The sequence below is a fragment of the Convolutriloba macropyga genome, chromosome 2, assembly GCF_964194025.1.
Source record: "Convolutriloba macropyga chromosome 2, txConMacr16.3, whole genome shotgun sequence".
Classification (NCBI taxonomy): domain Eukaryota; kingdom Metazoa; phylum Xenacoelomorpha; order Acoela; family Convolutidae; genus Convolutriloba; species Convolutriloba macropyga.
In genome coordinates, this window is record NC_134469.1 from 25,946,893 (window position 1) to 25,965,173 (window position 18,281).

Genomic DNA, 18,281 nt, shown 5'->3' on the forward strand with positions numbered 1-18,281 from the left:
CAGAAAATAGACGCAGTAGCTATGTAGACCTGCGAACTAGAAAAGATAGAAAAAAGAAACACCAGAAAAGGAATTTCTTTTTTAAATGCTCAGACGTTATTTTTTGATTAGGAATATGTTTAAACTATCGTCACTTCTATTAGTTGCCCTCAATTACCCTTCAATTAGAGTGATAAGCACTCACTTGACTTTATATCTTTGAATTAAAGTATAAAGAAGTCAATTTCAGCGTCAGGGAGTCATTTTTGAGAGTCATGAAAGTCACGTGTGACCAAAAATTTTAACGCGAAAACTGACGTCATGCAAACAATTCATTTTCACTTACATGAACCAATGAACAGCAAGCAAATTTGAAGTGATTAAAACGTCATATGGTAGAAACAAAAATTCTATTGACTCAATGAAAAAGAACTTCGCCAAATACGGGACCCACCGGACTCACTGCGAAAGCAAGAGGCAGAAACTAAATGTTCAAAAAAAACAACTCTATAAATTGTCAACCCAAGAAAAAAGACCTTTTTTCATTGTGGATCTTAGAAAATCAGAAAAATCTGAGATATGCTCCCTTGTTGCAGATATTAGACAAAAGGGGTTTGAAATGTTGCAGAAATAAGTTAATCATGAAAAGTTATTCAAGAAAATAAGTTAATCATAAATTCTCAGTGCTGCATTATATTAAACGAAAACAATTTCAAACCAAAAATGAACAAAATCTAAGGAGAAGCTGAAAATCATTTTTTTTAAAACGCAGAAGGAAAAAAACTTCATGTTTTAAAGGAATGCCAGAACGATACATGCTCTAGAACGTGGAGAATATGGACAGATTTTCAAAAACAAACCAATAGACTAGTTCTTGATTTTTCAAATTTAATAATGGAGACGTAGAAAAACTGAAATAACAAACAAATGCATTGTATTATTTAGCATTCCAGGCTTATAAAAGTTAAATAGCGATCCTTCTCTACAGAAAAATATTTCTTTTCCAAAAAGTCAATTTTTTTTTTGAAAATGGCTCTAATGAAAAAAAAATTTTCTAAATTTCGAAGACTTTACCTTAATAAAAAATTCAATTACTAATGAAACAACATTAGCATCCCTGACAGTGCACATGACAAGATTTTTTCCAGTACAAAACCAAAATGCATACAAAAAATATTGGACAAAAACAATAAAAATCGGATTAGCATGTGTACAACTCTATAACAATTGCCTTATGAAGAGGAACTCAATGCATGAATTATCAAAAAATTTTCATATGCACTGATTTTGAAGAAAAAGTTGGCTCAAAGGTCCAAAAATTAATGGCAAAAGCCCGAAAAATTAGCTACAAAATTGACAAATGTGCCCATTTTACACTTGAAACACATTTTTAGTCTCCTATACATACTGTGACATGAATTTCGGAGAGTTAAATACTGATACAGCGTCGAGAAATTATTTCCACAAAAACCAAAAAACTGGGGCAATTGGACAAAAAACGGCTCGAAATGGTTATATGCGCCATTCGGTCGAAAGCACTCGAAAAGTCATCTACTGAACGAAGCTCATGGCCAAAAACTTCTCTCGCTCAGAAAAAATTAGTTCACATGACAGTTTTACCCACTTTTGCTTTTAGGTCAAAACACGGTCATCGAATAGTACTTCCGGTAAAAAAAACCTCAAGAAAACCAATAGCCCTCTTCGACCAAGAGAAGGAAAATAATAACGTATAGGTTACGTGACTCTGTTTGAAGTCAGAAAACTTCTTGTGTTCATCGAGGACCACGTTGCAAGATTTTCAGCGACTTCTGCAGGGGCAGCGTAACCTATACTTCAATTATCTTTCATGCATCAATGTCTAAGTAAGGTAACCCAATAAGAGAGGACCCTTTCTTCGTGAATAATAAATTTGGGGCACCCAATGAGAGGGGAGCACAGTCAATTTCAACGCAAGCCATCAATCAGATTTTCAAAAAATGGAAATGTTTTCAACTACACCGAAAAAGGGGTCAAATTCAAATGAAATGTTCATTTAATTTTGAGACTAGACATCTTTGTCCTGATTATCTCTTTGATCAGTGACCATGATTCGATGCCTTCTAAACCAAGATCTTTCATAAATTTAGTCACTTAGACGGCTATATTCACTTCATTTGGAACTATTTTAAAGCAATATTTCCTATCAGATCAAATACATTGCAAAGTATTACATACAATGCATATCTGTGCTCTTTTTTGAAGAGCTATCGACAAAATCGTCGTGACAGAACCGTTATAGTTAAAAATAGAAATTGAAAGATTGAATTAATAGATCGGAAAAACCGAAGTAACAAATTTGAAATACAACAGAACAAAAGCGCCAAATTTATCTCGAAATCATTGGTGAAATTAAAATCAGATATGAAACCATCAAATAGGTTCTGTGAATAAGTTCTGATGAATTAGTAAACAACAACAAATAGTAAACGAGTAACCTCAGAGACAGAGTTTTACTTTTGGAGTGAAGAAAGATACATAATAATAATAGTAATAATAACTTAACTGACTACGAATTGGTTGGAGTAAAATTGTTTAAATTAGAAAAGGCGCCATAGAAGAGCAACGACTGAGGGGGGAAAGAAAAGAACAGATGTAAAATAAGACTGGTGTAAAGCAGCAGTCCACAGCTTGTCAACAAACTGAAGTAACAATTAACAGATTAGCGATAAACGGCATTTGATTTTTTTTATCAGACAGTTGCACGTACGTAGTAATCACCATGAAGAGATGCGAATTTAAACCCAGGTTATATCTTTATCCCGAAGTTGGGATTAGACAATTTCCCGTTTGTCGGTAAAATAACTTGAAACTTTCATTCACGAAGTGTTGGAATGCCAAAATGAAGACCAGATTGCTCTTGCTTAATGTACCCTCTTTGAAAATATCGGTGTTTAAAAAATTAGATGCGACAATAAAAGTAAGAACAAGTTCTTCGCTACTTTACATAATTATTAGGCCTAAAATTAATAATTTCGAATAAACTGAAATTTCAAATTGTTGATTTTCTTGAATTACAACTGTTCAGTCCGAGACTTGCAACTGTCTGTAATAAAATAAAAATATCAGTTTCAAATGTCAATTTCAGCTTTCGTCGAATGCAGAGTCATGACCATTGCTGTTGACTTCAATCGCTGATGTCTCTCTACTCGAGGAGATAGAATTTGTCTCTGACTCCGTACTGGCAACAGTCGACTGATTTTCTTCATAACTAGACAAGCTTCCGTTCATAAATCCGGAACTACTCTGCGCAGTCACACTATCCGCTGATGAACTGTCTCCTCCGTTAACTGTATTGGAGCTTGCAGAGCTCGGCCCGTTATCCTCCGGAATGTCGGCTGCAGCCGTGTCCAGAAAAGCTATCCAACTATCCAATCCTTCACTTTCTCCTGGATGTTGCTGAAAACGAATATCATTCTCCCAAGAGACTTAGAATACAATTTTGCCAACATCTTTAATGCTGTTCTTATTATATATAGCAGAAAAAATCAACAAAAAAGTAAAGATAATCCCTATTACACAGGAAACCTTTTGAATAAAGTGGTTCTGAGGTAAACAGCTCAAAAACACCAGTCAATAATCTCAAAACCACATGGCATCCTTCAAATTGCCCAAAAAAACAATCTTGTTCTGTCTGAATACGGAACAAAGTGCATAAAACATAACTGACTAACGTCGGGCGAATTGCTCCCAAACAACGGGCGAGCAGTTGGCTTCGGTAGTAGCCAGCCAGGGCTTAGGGATGGTAGCATTGGGTGGGGGGGGAGTGTGAGCCCGGTGTGAGCGGGGTGGGAGTATGAGCCCCTGGGTGAGCGGAGTGGGAGGGGGGTACGGTTGTGCGATGGGGCCAGACTTTAATAAGAAACACTCTCTCAAATTGTCTCCACAAAACAGTTTTGGTGAATCGGATACTTAGAGACTCGTAAGGCTCCAATAGATCTGCTCGGCGACTTAATGAACTCCGAGCGCTGGGCGCTTGAACGATGGGCGAGGCAACTTAATTCAGGGGCTGTATCCTAGATCAATTTTTCTTTATGGGTGCAAAAACAGTTGACCACGCCGGGACTCGAGCCATGGACCTACCGATCGCTCACTAGAGGCACTGCCCACTCAGCTATCAGGCCCTGCTTGTTGCTATGCTGCAATCATTTTTATTTTAGCAACAAGCTTTACTTCGGAGTGCGCAACAAGCTTTACTTCAAAAATGAAGAACGAAAGCGTGAAAAATTCAATCGAGAAGCCAAAGAATGTTCTAGAAGCGAAGCGCAGAAATGGCCAAGCAAAACATTTGCATGAATAAGATCAACACGTTTACAATAATTGCTATGAACTTCGTTCAAGGCCAATTAATTACATTTAAACGCAAAGGAAATGGAGGGCATTTAGTACTTGATAAGTTTTTGAGTACAAAGTTTAATTTATTGTTTAGTTCGGGCAGAAATGGATTCGACATCAATAATTCTGTATAAATTTGGTTTACTTCCGTCTTTTCAATTACATCCTTTGCATTTTAAAGTATGCTTTTTGGTTGAAAGCGAACGATAACGTTTCGTGAGTCAAACTTAATTGAACTCAAAATTGGAACGACTTTTAAAAAAGTAAGACGTCCTAATTGCACATATTTTTTTGATTTTTTTAAAAACATAGCCGGCAGATTGCCGGAAAATAGCTGCGATAGACAAACGGAAAACATCCCAAAATTAATATTCGAAAACAAAAACTCAGGACTCTAATAATCAAGAAACAGGGCATATATGTTTGGCACTACTTAGATGCACACTATTAACCTTTAACAAGTAAATGTTCATAAAACTTAAAGTTCCATAATTGAGTTCAGAAGTCATTTTTTTGAGTGAGGTAAGTCATTGAAAAAGTCAATTCCAAGAAGTCAGGGTAAGACAAAACAAAAATCTGTTAGACGAAGTAAAAAAAATTAGGAGCGCTATAATGGCCGCCTGAAATTGAGGACGCGGCTATTAATAAAAAAGTCAACGCTTTTTGATTTTTTTTTAAAATCAAGTTATCAGAGAAAAAACTATAGAAACAATGTTTGAAATACTAATGCAAATTGAGCAGCAACGTCTGAACTGTTACTTTCAGCATTTTAAGGAAGTGTAGTGCTATTTTGTGTCTGATCAAACGTTACAAAGGAGCTATACGGCCTGTTGCCTACTTTATTGAGTGAGGTAAGTCACATTTGATCAAAATCTAATCACGTAAATGGCCTGAAGCTTTAGCTAGATATAGTGGGAAATGATGTGCTGTGCGCTAAATCCGTTAAAGAGAGGAAAAAGTCAGACGACGGAACAAAGAAATGAATTAACTAATGAAATGACCATCAACCTCTTCTCCAGCAACAACAAACAATGACATACAACAAAGCACTTAATCCGATATGCGCAAAAGTAAAAAACAAAAAAATCTTAAAACAAACAAAAAATTCATTTTCCCTAAATAATAAACTTAAAAAAAACAATTAAAACAAAACTCTATATTATCAATGACAACACTCAGCCTTAGAAAGAGTACGCAAAACAATAAACTTGGGGAAATCAAAAAGACAATGCAAAAGACGAAAAACAGAGAAAATTGACAAAAATTAAAAACTTTGAAAAATAGTGGGGTAAAAAAATCAAAATTACATTACTCCTTAATCACAGCATAAAAAAACTTTAGAAGGCATAAAACAAACATTAGCAGTTCTATTAGGTAAGAAAAGGTACGAAAAGAACTGAGGAAGGCAAGAAAAAACAGTCTAAATTCACCAAAAAACTTTCTAAAACATAGCCGGCAGATTGCCGGAATAGCTGCGAAAGAATATACCTGCGTGCCATATAATAGAGATAGAAACAGATACAGATCTAAATTGGAAAAAAAAATCGACGCAGCTCAAAAAACTAGGCTAAAAAACATTCAGCGATAAATTAATAAAGCTTGTTAAAATTCATTCCACAGACGCCTCTTATTAGGGAAGTTTACTGCACATAGGAGTTCCTTTGACCTTAAACAAATTCAAATTAAACTTAAGTTTTAAAGTGCAAATTTCATTTTATTGAGTGAGGTAAGTCACGTATGATCAAAATCTAATCACGCAAATAACCTAAAAACTTTTGCTAAAGCGAGTGAGAAATGACGTCACGCGCGCAAATGCCGTTAGTGAGAGGAAGAAGTCATTCAGAAAATTTGACTTCAGCTTTGCTGTGTGAACAAATGTAAAACGAAAAAAAGAGCGTCAGACGACGAAACAAAAAAACATAGCAGGACAATCCTGACGTACAATTCAAGGAATTTTCATTGACTAAACAGAAAAACTAGACCTAGAATGGACTATGAGTGAATTGACAAAACCATTTTAAAAAATCAGATTAAAAAATTAAGAAAAAAAAACAAAATCAATATCTAAATGCAGCATGTGAACAAAAAAACCACTACCGAGAAACCGAAATTTTGTTTCTTCACTCTACTTTAAAATTAGAGCGAAAAAAATTCACGCCGCAAAACCACTCACTTTTTCGCTCCATTTCCTGTTTCGGCGTGACCAAAATCACTACTCCAATTTGACTTCAAAAATCATGAAAATGTGTGAACAGATCTTAAAAAAAAGACAGCGCCCCAATACAATTCAAATTCTTTGAATTGTAAAAAAACAAAGAGAAGGCCAATAATAGCCCCAGCTATCGCTGTGCGGCTATTAAAAAAGACCACTTTGAACACATAATGACTTTAAGTCATAAATTGATACAAATATAGTAATTCACAATCTATTTAGCACAAATAAATTGAAAACATTGCAATTGAAGTAATAACCCAGGAATAAAGTTTAAGAAAGAAAAAAGTCCGCAAACATTTCAGAGACATTAAACTGTTCATTTCTTTGGCACTTCATTCATCTGCATAGATTTCTCTGAATAGTTCCAACCCTTCAACACTATTTGGAGTTTAGGAAAATAATGTAACCATGGTCTTTTGACAATTTAGTTTTCGCAAATCGATATACAAGAGATATACAATATTAGTAACATCAAAAAGCTCTTAAAAATTTACATCGGTCTCGAAAGAGAGAAAAAAAAACAATACCACCAAGAAATTGAACAACAGGCGAGACTCAAACTTCCACTAATACGTTTTGTTGAAAAGAAATAGATTAATCATAAAAAATACCGCTATGAACACGAGTCAATAGTTCGATTGTTCATTTATGACTCATCAAAAACCATTGCCAGTAAAGAAATATGAAAATTCCCCAAAAAATCTCCGCCTTTTATCCAACAAATTGACCCAAACACGTGCGGCATTGACGTTTAAATCCAGTTTCACTGCCGATTAAAAGACCGACGGTCATCAGTCGTTAAAAGGAGAGCGCTTAAATGATATCCATTTAAGTAACTGCCAACGGCTATTGATGGACTTCATTTCGACGACAATTTGATTTTTTACCTGTGGAAATAGACGCTGTATGAGCACTTTAGTATTAGCCACAAATTTGTCCTTTTCGGCCTCCACCACCCTCATCCGGGCCTTCTCCTGCTCCACCTTTTTAGTGACTTGCTTGTTGAGGAGACCTCGCAGACTGGCCTCATACTGCTCAAAGAAGGTGGTCATCGGAAACTCGGCCAATTTTGTGATATCCAGACTGTTGATCTCAGGATGCGTCTTGTTCCAATCAGGCGGACAGAAGTGATTTAGGGCATTCCTGCGATCAGGTCATGTTAGGCACTAGAGATTAATTTTTACTATATTTTTACCAATTAAAACCCCCACCTTATAGACAGCGGCTATTAGTCATATTATAGATATGCAAATCTATGTCACAACTCGAGCTAGATTGACCCGTTTTATATCTAAATATCTTAATTTTGTGGCAAAAGAAAAACGCATCAGCAACAAACAAACCAATTAACTTTGATTAAAAAATCAGAACAAAAATTTTTTTTAGCACCAGAGAAAAAACTTATCAGCTACAAAAACCAGGAAGCAGCGTTTGTTGAGTTAAAGCACTCCATGACAGCAAAGAAAACCTGTTTAAGTAGCGTGTTATAGCACAGTCGCCCGAAAACTATTCACTGTTAATGCCTTAAAACTGTAACGAAGATTAGAACTGTTTGTTATTTCTACAAGCTTGTTTTTGAAGACGACTTCGAATTTTGCTTCATTTTCAATATAAACAGTAAAACATAGCCGACAGACTGCCGGAATAGCTGCGAAAGAATAGACTTGCGTGCCGTATTATAGAGATAGAAACAGATACAGATATAAGTTGAAAAAGTTATCCACGCCGCTCAAAAAGCTATGTAAAAAAAAGTAAACGATAAATTTATAAAGCTTGTTAAAATTCATTGCGCAGAAGCCTTTTCATTAGGGACTCTTATTACACATAAGTTCCTTTGACCTTAAACTAATTCAAAATAAACTTAAATTTTAAAGTGCAAAAGTCATTTTTATTGAGTGAGGTAAGTCACTTATGATCAAAACCTAATCACGCAAAAAAAAACTTTTGCTAGAGAGAGCGAGAGAAAAGACGTCACGCGCGTAAAAGCAGTTAGTGGGAGGAAGAAGTCATTCAGAAAATTTGACTTTTCAGCTTTGGGGTGTGAACAAATGTAAAACGAAAAAAGAGCGTCAGACGACGAAACAAAACATAGCCGGAAGAATTCCGGAAGCAACTCGAAGCATCAAACTTCACTAACAAAACCGTAATTGCAGCGGAAGCCACTACTTTTTGTATTAAACCATTAACTCGCTACCTCTCCAGGTCTGCTCTAAAATTGGTGAAACTTAAACCACTGTCACCAAGAGAAACAAAATGCAGCAAAACTTTATATCATTGAAAACGTTTGGTAACGTTAAAAAAAAAAACGAAATAATTAAAGTGGTCCAGAAAGTGATAGACTGAAAAAGTTGACAAGGTTATCAATTACCCTCAATTAATTCAGGATTTTAATCTGAAAAAGATCGCGAAAGCAAACGGCAGATAATAATCTTAGGAACTAAATTAAATCTTTTCAAAACAGAAAGCTCAAATTTAAGAATCAGAAAACACCTATAATTACACTTCTAATCAATGCATTAAGACAAAAAACTAATCACACACTTGTTCCTTGTTGTACATATGCTAGACAACATGATTTCATACTAATTCAAAAATTAAATTGATCATAGAAAAGACATAAGCAGCAGAAGAATATTCAAAGGCAAAAAATCTTTTAATTTAATACCAAGGCCGGAAGAAAGTTGCAGTAAATAGTCTTAAGTGGAAATTGCGGGAAAGGCTTGCTATCAAACTCTCAGTACTGCCTTATGTTGAATGAAATCAAATGCAATTCAAAGAAATGACGAAAATCAAAGAAATTGAAATCATTCATTTTTAACAACTGAAAAAATCAACATACCGAAAATAAATGTAGGTGCCAGGACAAAGATAGTAAGATACTAACTAGAATGTGAAGAATATGGGCACAATGTAAGGAACACCGTAACAAAAACACATTCTTGATTTTTGAAAGTTAAAAAGATACATTTCATGGTTCAGCTTTCAAGACATATAAAAGATAACTAATCACCCGATAAAAAGATCTATTCCCCTGAAGAGAACAAAAAATAGGAAAAAGCAGAATACATAAATCAGAAAAATTGAAACATTTTGCAAAAAATGGTCAAAAAACTTTCAAGACAGCATTTATGAAAAAGTTTTAACTGTTTTTCAAAAACATAACGCCAAAAAATGGTTGAATTTTTATTGAAACGGAATTAAAGTCCCTCATGTTGCACAAAAAGACTATTTCTAGCAATTACAACCAAAATATAAAAAAACTGACGAAAATCGGAAAAAAACTACCAAAATCGGATTAGCATATGTAAATTTTAAAAAACAAAATTACATCGAGGTAGAAAGGGGCGCTGAGTATATGAATTATCAAAGAGAATTTGTCATATTAACTGATTTCTGAAAAAAAGATGGTTAAAAGATCCAAGAAAGTAATAGAAAAAAGCCAAGAATTAACTAAAAAATCAAGAAATATGTGCCAATTTTCAACTTGAAACGCATTTTCAGGCTCTGCAAAACACTGGAATCAATTTTCGAGGTTGACATTTCAATATAGTATCGAATAAACTTTATTTCGATAAGAAACCAAATTAAAAGCAAAAAAATGGGCCACTTAGTCCAAAAAACGGCTATAAACAGTTATCTATATGTGCCATTCAGTCAAAAACTATTTTTCAAAGTCAAAAAGTCATTCACTAAACGAAGCGCATGATCAAAAAACTTCTCGCTTAGCAAAAATCTGTTCACCGAGACAGCTTTTCTCACTTTCGCTTTTAGGTCAAAAAACCGCGTGAACAAATCTACTTCCTGTAAAAAAAAGACCGAGAGAAAACCAATACTCCTCTTCGAGTCGTAAAAAAAACCAAGAGCACCTCAATATAGCTGAGCTCAGCTTACAGCTTCGCAGCTATAAACAATAATTTATACAATTCGGCTTTCTAAATTCGTCAAGAACATAAAGCATCGTCCACTCCAACCTTGAGTCCCCCACTCGAGCGCATGTAACCTTACGTCGTGACTGCAAGTCATTTAAGCAAGTAAGATTTACGATTTCATTGCGCGCATACAGGAAGATTAAGACTTAGTAGGGTCTTTCCCTTGATAGCCACCCACTAAATTATAGCCCCCATATCGTGGTCCATTTACAGTAATTGGGAGGGTATCCATGTAAGCTGGGGGGGGGGTGGCTATAATGGGACAACTTATTGATGATAGATAATTCCATCAAGTTCATTCTGTATATCGTCAGCTGTAAATAGGAGTTCACTGGATCAACGCATACAAACCTTAACACTGTCTCAATCTTGAGTCTGGACGCGAGCACTTCTCCATTCGTTAATGCAGATTCTGGTTGCTGTGAATTGGGGGGAGCCTTCGTTGGCTTCTCTTCTGAGTGATTATCTGTCCCTTTTGAAGTCACTACTTTTTCCGATTCCACCTTGTGATTATTGGATTTCTGTGTTGTTGTAGTAGTAATAGAGGCTGTGGTGGTACTGCTAGTGGCTGCTACAGGCGATTTTTCCCTGGTCTTACTTTGAACGGGTGTAAATGATTCAAGTTTAACTGGGCGCCTGACTTCATTGGGCATCACCCTACAATGAAACAGCAACTTATTAAAACTATACATTGATCAATAAGTTGTTTTTTATACACTCTGTCAGTTCGTAATCTATTAAAGTTGTCAACTGCCTTCAAGATGTTGATGTGGGGGGGGGGGGGGTGGGGTGGGAGGGCGGTCGGACAACTTTTAAGAACTGCCCTTGACACCACAAGTATTAATGTCTCCAAAACAGTTTCTGTGAATCGTATACTTGGAGACTAGTGCGCTGAAAGGCTCTAAGAGCACTTTATGCCCATAGGGCGCTACCTGTTTATCCCATTTTTGAGGACGAAATGTCAAATGGGTCAGACAAAAAATCGGTCAAGCGAAAAATTGAATAAAAAAGACCAACAGTTCTAATATAATTGCTACAAACTAGGTTTGAGATCAATTAAAAATAATTAGAACGTTATACAAACTAATTCAGCAAAAAAGTGATCCGCCTAGCCTTCAAATGTCACCAGATTCTCTACAAAATAGCGAGAAAAAGGAAGCAGGCTTCAGTGCGAGAGAAACGTCAAATGGGTCAGACGAAACATCGGTCAAGCGAAAAATCGCATAAAAAGAGAGACAGGACTAATACAATAAAGTTCGTTTGAGAGCAATTAATATCTTAACAGATCGAGCGTGTGTACGAGGTTACAGTTGAAAGGCGGATGGACGAGGGGCAGGTTGGATGGGGGGATGAGCGACCCATTATACCAATTATATGCTATATAGCATGTTACAATGTAAAAAAAAGCACACGTGCCTGGAAGGCGTAAAAGATATAAGCGCACTAAGCTGGGGAGGGGGGCAAACAGAATAGATCCAAATTTAGTTGAAGAACAATTATTAAATCGACTATGACGTCAGCCAAAGTGCTCTCGGCGAGGCTTGGCTGTAGCTAGCTTAGGACTAAGGAGCCCTAAGCTTAGTAGGCTATCTTTTATGCCCCCATGCGCTATTTTTTACTCGCTTTTTCGCTCCCTTTACTAAATTTTTGCTCCCTTCAAAACTCGCATTTTCACTCCCTTTACTACTCCAACGTGATGAAAATTATCACTCTAATTTGACTTCTCACTGACGTAAAAAACAGAAAAAGAGTGAACATATCTTAAAAGATAACACGCCAATACAATCCAAATACTCTGGATTGTAAAAAAAACCAGGAGAAGGCTACCGCTTTGTGGCTTTTCAACAAATATAGCCACCCGATTGTCGAAATAGCCTCAAACAAAACACTTACGTGAAGTCGAATATAGATAGCAACAGATACAGAATTGAACTGATGCAGTTTCCAACTTTTTAAAAGACAAACGTTTTCAAAAACGTTCTTAAAAATCAAATTCCTTATTTTATTTTTGGTGCCATGCTTTACTTTGGCCATTGATCTTTACGTAGGAGTCCTATTTTGACTTTGAAAGGGGTTCGAGTGATCTCAAGTTAACTTAATAAAAAATGAGGTCATTTACAGAATGTGGTAAGTCAGTTATGATCAAAAATTTTATCACACAGTTGAGCTTAAACCCAACCATCAATTATTTTAAGAAATTACGTCACGCACATAAAAATAGCGAAAGAGCATTGAAATAGCGTCATGAAAAAATTACTTTTAAGGTTTGTGGCGTAAAAAATGTAATACGAAAAGAGCGTCAGACGACGAAACAAAAACGAAAACCATGCTTACAGCTTCGCAGCTAAAACATACCCGGTAGATTACCGGAAGATAGCCGCCGTTGATTCCCATAACTCTATTGGGATTGAAAGAAAAGAAAATATCAACGAAAATTGATTTTTGTATAAAAACATTTTTAAGTGCGATTTATTTTGATGTCATTTCGTAATTGAGCATACTCCTGTCTCTCAGTGAGAGGCTACAGGGTCTAGTATCAATACCAATAAGCATTATAGATAGTGACTAAAACTTATGAGAACAAAGTTCAAGTACCGGGCATCTAAAAATGGGCTTTATTAGTTTATCCCGTTTCTATTTCTGAGTTTGATTTTTATGCTGACTCTCTTCATTTTGAATAGCTTTGCTGGGCAGCTACTGTTTAAAAGGACTTTGAGCATAATGCCAGAAGAGTGAAACTAGCCTAGAGAAGTCAAAAAGATTTCACGCAAAATGTCGAGAAAGCGGCAAAATGGGTAAAGCGAAAAAAAGTAAGTTCGACGAAGTAAAAAAAACATAGCAAGACAAATCCTAAAATACAATCCAAGGAATTGAATGCAAAACAGACCCAATATATTTGACCAGCAGATCAACTGAACAATTCCAGCCAAAAAGAAAATCTCAAAAGTTGAGAAAGTAAAAGAATGAAACGAACTAAACAAAAAAATTATTGCTAAACCTTTTGATGCTTTTAACCTGAAGACCATATATATGACGCAGTTCAATATACTCATTAACTCACGCAAAAGCCTTGAAACAGGTTAATTTGCCACAAAAGGTAAATAAACTTGAAATATAACAAATGCTTCAAAATATTGAAAAATGAAAACTGAAAAATTTACTGAAATATGGCTGGAAAATGATCGAAACCATTTTTATTGTCTTCTGGAGTTCTGTCTTGTAACAGGTCGGCATTATTTAATGTTTCGTTGGCCAGTACAGATCGCTAAACTCAGAAAACTGAAAGAAATTTAAAATTTAAACAATCAAAAATTTTAAAATGCAAGCTCTATTAAAAAAAATTGCTTACAATTGCAATATTAAAAAAACGTAAAACTATTTTATTGCTACTAGAGATTATGCAGTAACATACTAGCAAACCCTAAAGGAGGTTCCCTGGACACTGAGGAAAAATAATAAAATTTCAGAAATTGAAAAAACTGCAATTTGAAAATCGATAGAATTTGTAAAATTTAAATCTTGAAACACATTCCCCATACCACCAGCAACTATGCAGTAACTTATTATCAACATTTAGAGGAGATTCATACACAATTTAGGTTAGATAAGCCTGAAAAACCACAAAAAAAAATTCAAAATTAAAAAAATAGCAAATTTAGTAAAAAAAATTGGCAAAATTTGTGATATTAAAATATTTTCAATGAACCAATAAAACCATTCCAAGGCCAGCAAAAATTTTTTAATAAACTAATTTATTAGCAAACCCTAGAAAACTTGAATAATGACAATAAATGTTGAAAACTTTAAAAAAAACTGCAACTTTTATCAAAAAAATTGTTAAAATTTGCAAAGTAAAAATTTTGAAAACCATTTCTTTACCACTAGAAACATTATAACGAACTATTATTTAGCCCCACAAGAGGTTTCCTGACTCCAACGGCTAAAACAACTCAAAAACGCCAAAAATTTTCAAAAAAATGGTAAAAATTGGTATAAATTACCGTGTTTACTGAGTAGCAAAACATATAGCTCGTAAAATGGCCATAAAAAGGAACTTCGTCTTGCAAAAACCCTTTATCGACTTTTACAAACCTCAATTTCAGGCTGATCCAACAAAAAATGACGAAAAAAGCGAAAAACTGCATTATTTTGGGCTCAAAAACTCCTAAAAATGACCTTTTAACCTTGAATTACGGCCTTCCCAGTAGCTTCACCACTCTAAGTACTTGAAGGACTACTAAACGCGGCTACGAGCTTCTAATGAAACTTGATGCCCGCTGAGCGTTACCTGTTTATCCCGTTTTGAAAGCTCAAAGTCACGAAAAAAGGTGTGAAAACATCTTACAAAAATAAAAAAAAACATAGCAGGACAAGTCCTGACGCACAATTCAAAGAATTTTCATTGACTAAACAGAAAACTGGACCTAGAACGGACTATGAATGGATTGGAAAAACCATTTAGAAAAAAATCCGATCCAAAAAATCGAAAAAACAGTAAAAATCAAAGTGAAATTGCCGCAAGTGAACAAAAAACCACTAGCGAGAAAGCAAATTTTTGTTCAAACATCGTTTTCTCACTCTACTTTAAATTTAGAGCGAAAAAATTTCACGCCGCAAAACCACTCGCTTTTTCGCTCCACTTCTTGTTTCAGCGTGACCAAAATCACTACTCCAATTTGACTTCAGAAAACATGTAAATGTGTGAACAGATCTTAAAAAAAACATAGCCGGAAGAATTCCGGAAACGACTCGAAGTAAAAACCCATTTAAACGCCATCCAACAACTCATCAAACAAAACGTGCCTTCACTAATTTATGATTATCTTGAATCAAAGTCATGAAACAAAAAAGTAAAAACAAAAAAATCAAGTCTGTTAAAATATGATAAAAAATCTGATCAAACTTTGTTATAAACTGACATCCCAAAAAAAAACTATCTCTGCCAAAATAACTTCATCAAAACTACTAGTACTTACAAAAACCACTTATGTGAATTTTGAAAAAATACATTAGGCTAAAATTATGAAAAAAAAAGCTCTTAAAAACAACTTTCACTGAAAAACTGGAAAAAGTTACTAAATTTTTTATATTTCAGAAACATATAAATCGAAAGAAAAATTCCCTTCAGCCAATAGGGTATCCAGATGCTCGCAAAACAATAGGCAAGTCATATTAGGCAAAGAAACTTAGCTAAAAACAAAAAAACGAAAAACTGCAAAAAAATTAAGAAAAATAGTTCCATTTTTCGCCATTTTTCTCAACAAAAGATGATTCTGACCCAAAAAACTGTAACTAATTGTTATCATAAAAAGGCGCAAGTAGAAGGGGTTTCTTCAATACCCATTTGAGCCAGTAAAACAAAATAATTGTCAAGAAAACGCAAAAATTAGCCCGAAAATCAGCAAAATACATTAAAAACCTCCGACATATCATAAAATTCATATTAATTTCCAGAAACCTACAAACCACTACCGAAACCAGCCTAAAATTAAAATAAAATCATAACCAAACCTCTTAACCAAAACAAATGAAAAAAATTGCTTTAAAATGCCGCACGTGAACAAAAAAATTTCGCTCGCTTACAGAAAATTTTTTCACACATCAATTTCTCGCTCTCTCAAAAACAGCGGTATGAACAAAAACCACTCTCTTTTCGCTCCGTTCTTCACTTTTGTTCAGCGCCACAATCACTCCAATTTTTTTCACGCGTTCCATTTCCCGCTTCAAAAATCACACCGATAAAATTACTTAAAAAAAGGACTTCTCCAATACTCCTCTTCGAGTCTAAAAAAGACAGCGCCCCAATACAATTCAAATTCTTTGAACTGTAAAAAAGACAGAGCACCAATACAATCCAATTCTTGGATTGTAAAAAAATTAGGAGCGCTATAAAAGCCGGCTGAGAAGATGAGGGCGGCTATTAAAAATAACAGCTTGAGATTGCCACATGTGATCAAAAACATTGCCCAATTCGAGAAAGTTTTATCACACCTACTTTTCTCGCTCTTACTCGGAACACTGAAAACAAAAACCACTCTAAATTCTCTCTGTAATTTAGACTTTTGTTCAGCAGATTGACACCAACACTTCTTGACATCCTCTAAAACACATCCTCTTATATAGAAGTCACCGATTAAGATAAAGATCACAAATACTCACTCCTCTTCGAGTCGTAAAAAAAGACAGCGCCCCAATACAATTCAAATTATTTTGAAATGTGAAAAAGAGCGCGTAAATAATAGCCATTGAGAAGCACAATTACGAATCTCTCCCTCAAGTTGAGCAAAAATCAGCATGCACTACTCGATGTTTTAATTAAATATCTACTTCACCTCCAACATTTCATTAGCAATTATTAACAAAAATAAAGTAAATCTTGACGTCCTCATGCTGCATGTATAATCATTCATCTGCCATCGAGTACAATATTTACGGTAACAAAGGTATTGGATCTAGCCCCAATATGATTGGGATTCTATAACGAGGTTGAGCCAACACGTTTACAACTAACAAAGCCGACAGATTGCCGGAATAGCTGCAAAAGAATAGACTTGCGTGCCGTAAAATAGAGATAGAAACAGATGCAGATATTAAGTTGAAAAAGTTATCGACGCCCCAAAAGATAAAAACTATGTAAAAAACATTCAACGATAAAACATAGAGCTTGTTCATTGCGCAGAAACCTTTTCATTTGGGACCTTAATTACACATGAATTCATTTGACCTTAAACTAATTCTAATTAAACATAAGTATTAAAGTGCAAAAGTCAATTTATTAAATGAGGTAAGTCACGCATGATCAAAACGTAGGCTAAAAAAGTGAGAAAGGACGTCACGCGCGCAAATGCCATTAGTGAGAGGAAGAAGTCATTCAAAAAATTTGATTTTTTTCCAGCCTTGCTGTGTGAACAAATGTAAACGAAAAAGAGCGTCAGACGACTAATCAAAAAACACAGCCAGAATTTCGGAAACGACTCAAAGTAGAAAAGTTCCCGTCCTCAGTGCACTAACGCACATTCTACATAATTATGCCAAGCACTTTGAAACAACAACAACAGGAAAAGAGGAAAATTATCATGAGAAAACTAACTGTCTGAAACTGATACACCATCTGATAAAATTTGATTTTAGTTGAGACTCCAAAAAAAACAATTGGTAAAATTTAGAGCGAAAGAATTTCACGCCGCAAAACCACTCGCTTTTTCGCTCCACTTCTTGTTTCAGCGTGACCAAAATCACTACTCCAATTTGACTTCAGAAATCATGAAAATGTGTGAACATATCTTAAAAAAAACATAGCCGCAAGAATTCCGGAAACGACTCGAAGTAAAAACCCATTTAAACGCCATCCAACAACTCATCACACAAAACGTGCCTTCACTAATTTATGATTATCTTGAAACAAAGTCATGAAACAAAAAAGTAAAAACAAAAAAATCAAGTCTGTTAAATTATGATAAAAAATCTGATCAAGTTTTGTTATAAATTGAGATCTCGAAAAAAACCATCTCTGCCAAAATAACTTCATCAAAACTACTAGTATTTACAAAAACCACTTACCTCCAATATTTCATTAGCAATTATTAACAAAAATAAATTAAATCTTGACGTCCTCATGCTGCATGTATAATCATTCATCTGCCATCGAGTTATTTTGGCTTAGAGTACAATATTTACGGTAACAAAGGTATTGGATCTAGCCCCACAATGATTGGGATTCTATAACGAGGATGAGCCAACACGTTTACAACTAACAAGGCCGACAGATTGCCGGAATAGCTGCGAAA

The 18,281-nt window shown here is 35.0% G+C and overlaps 2 protein-coding genes across 2 annotated transcripts in view; both read right to left on the reverse strand.

The window, feature by feature from the left end:
• The window catches only part of LOC142358572 (proteasome subunit beta type-3-like), a 361,488-nt gene that overhangs the window by 148,290 nt on the left and 194,917 nt on the right, over positions 1–18,281 (reverse strand). The gene's annotated exons all lie outside the window — the stretch shown is intronic.
• The window catches only part of LOC142358562 (uncharacterized), a 65,682-nt gene continuing 49,665 nt past the window's right edge, over positions 2,265–18,281 (reverse strand). Inside the window, exons 18-20 of the mRNA XM_075409962.1 lie at positions 10,846–11,151; positions 7,453–7,708; positions 2,265–3,414 (exon numbers count right to left, since the gene is read on the reverse strand). Of these exons, the coding sequence (XP_075266077.1) occupies positions 3,100–3,414; positions 7,453–7,708; positions 10,846–11,151 (877 nt within the window). The 3' untranslated portion in view covers positions 2,265–3,099. The remainder of the gene's footprint in view (positions 3,415–7,452; positions 7,709–10,845; positions 11,152–18,281) is intronic.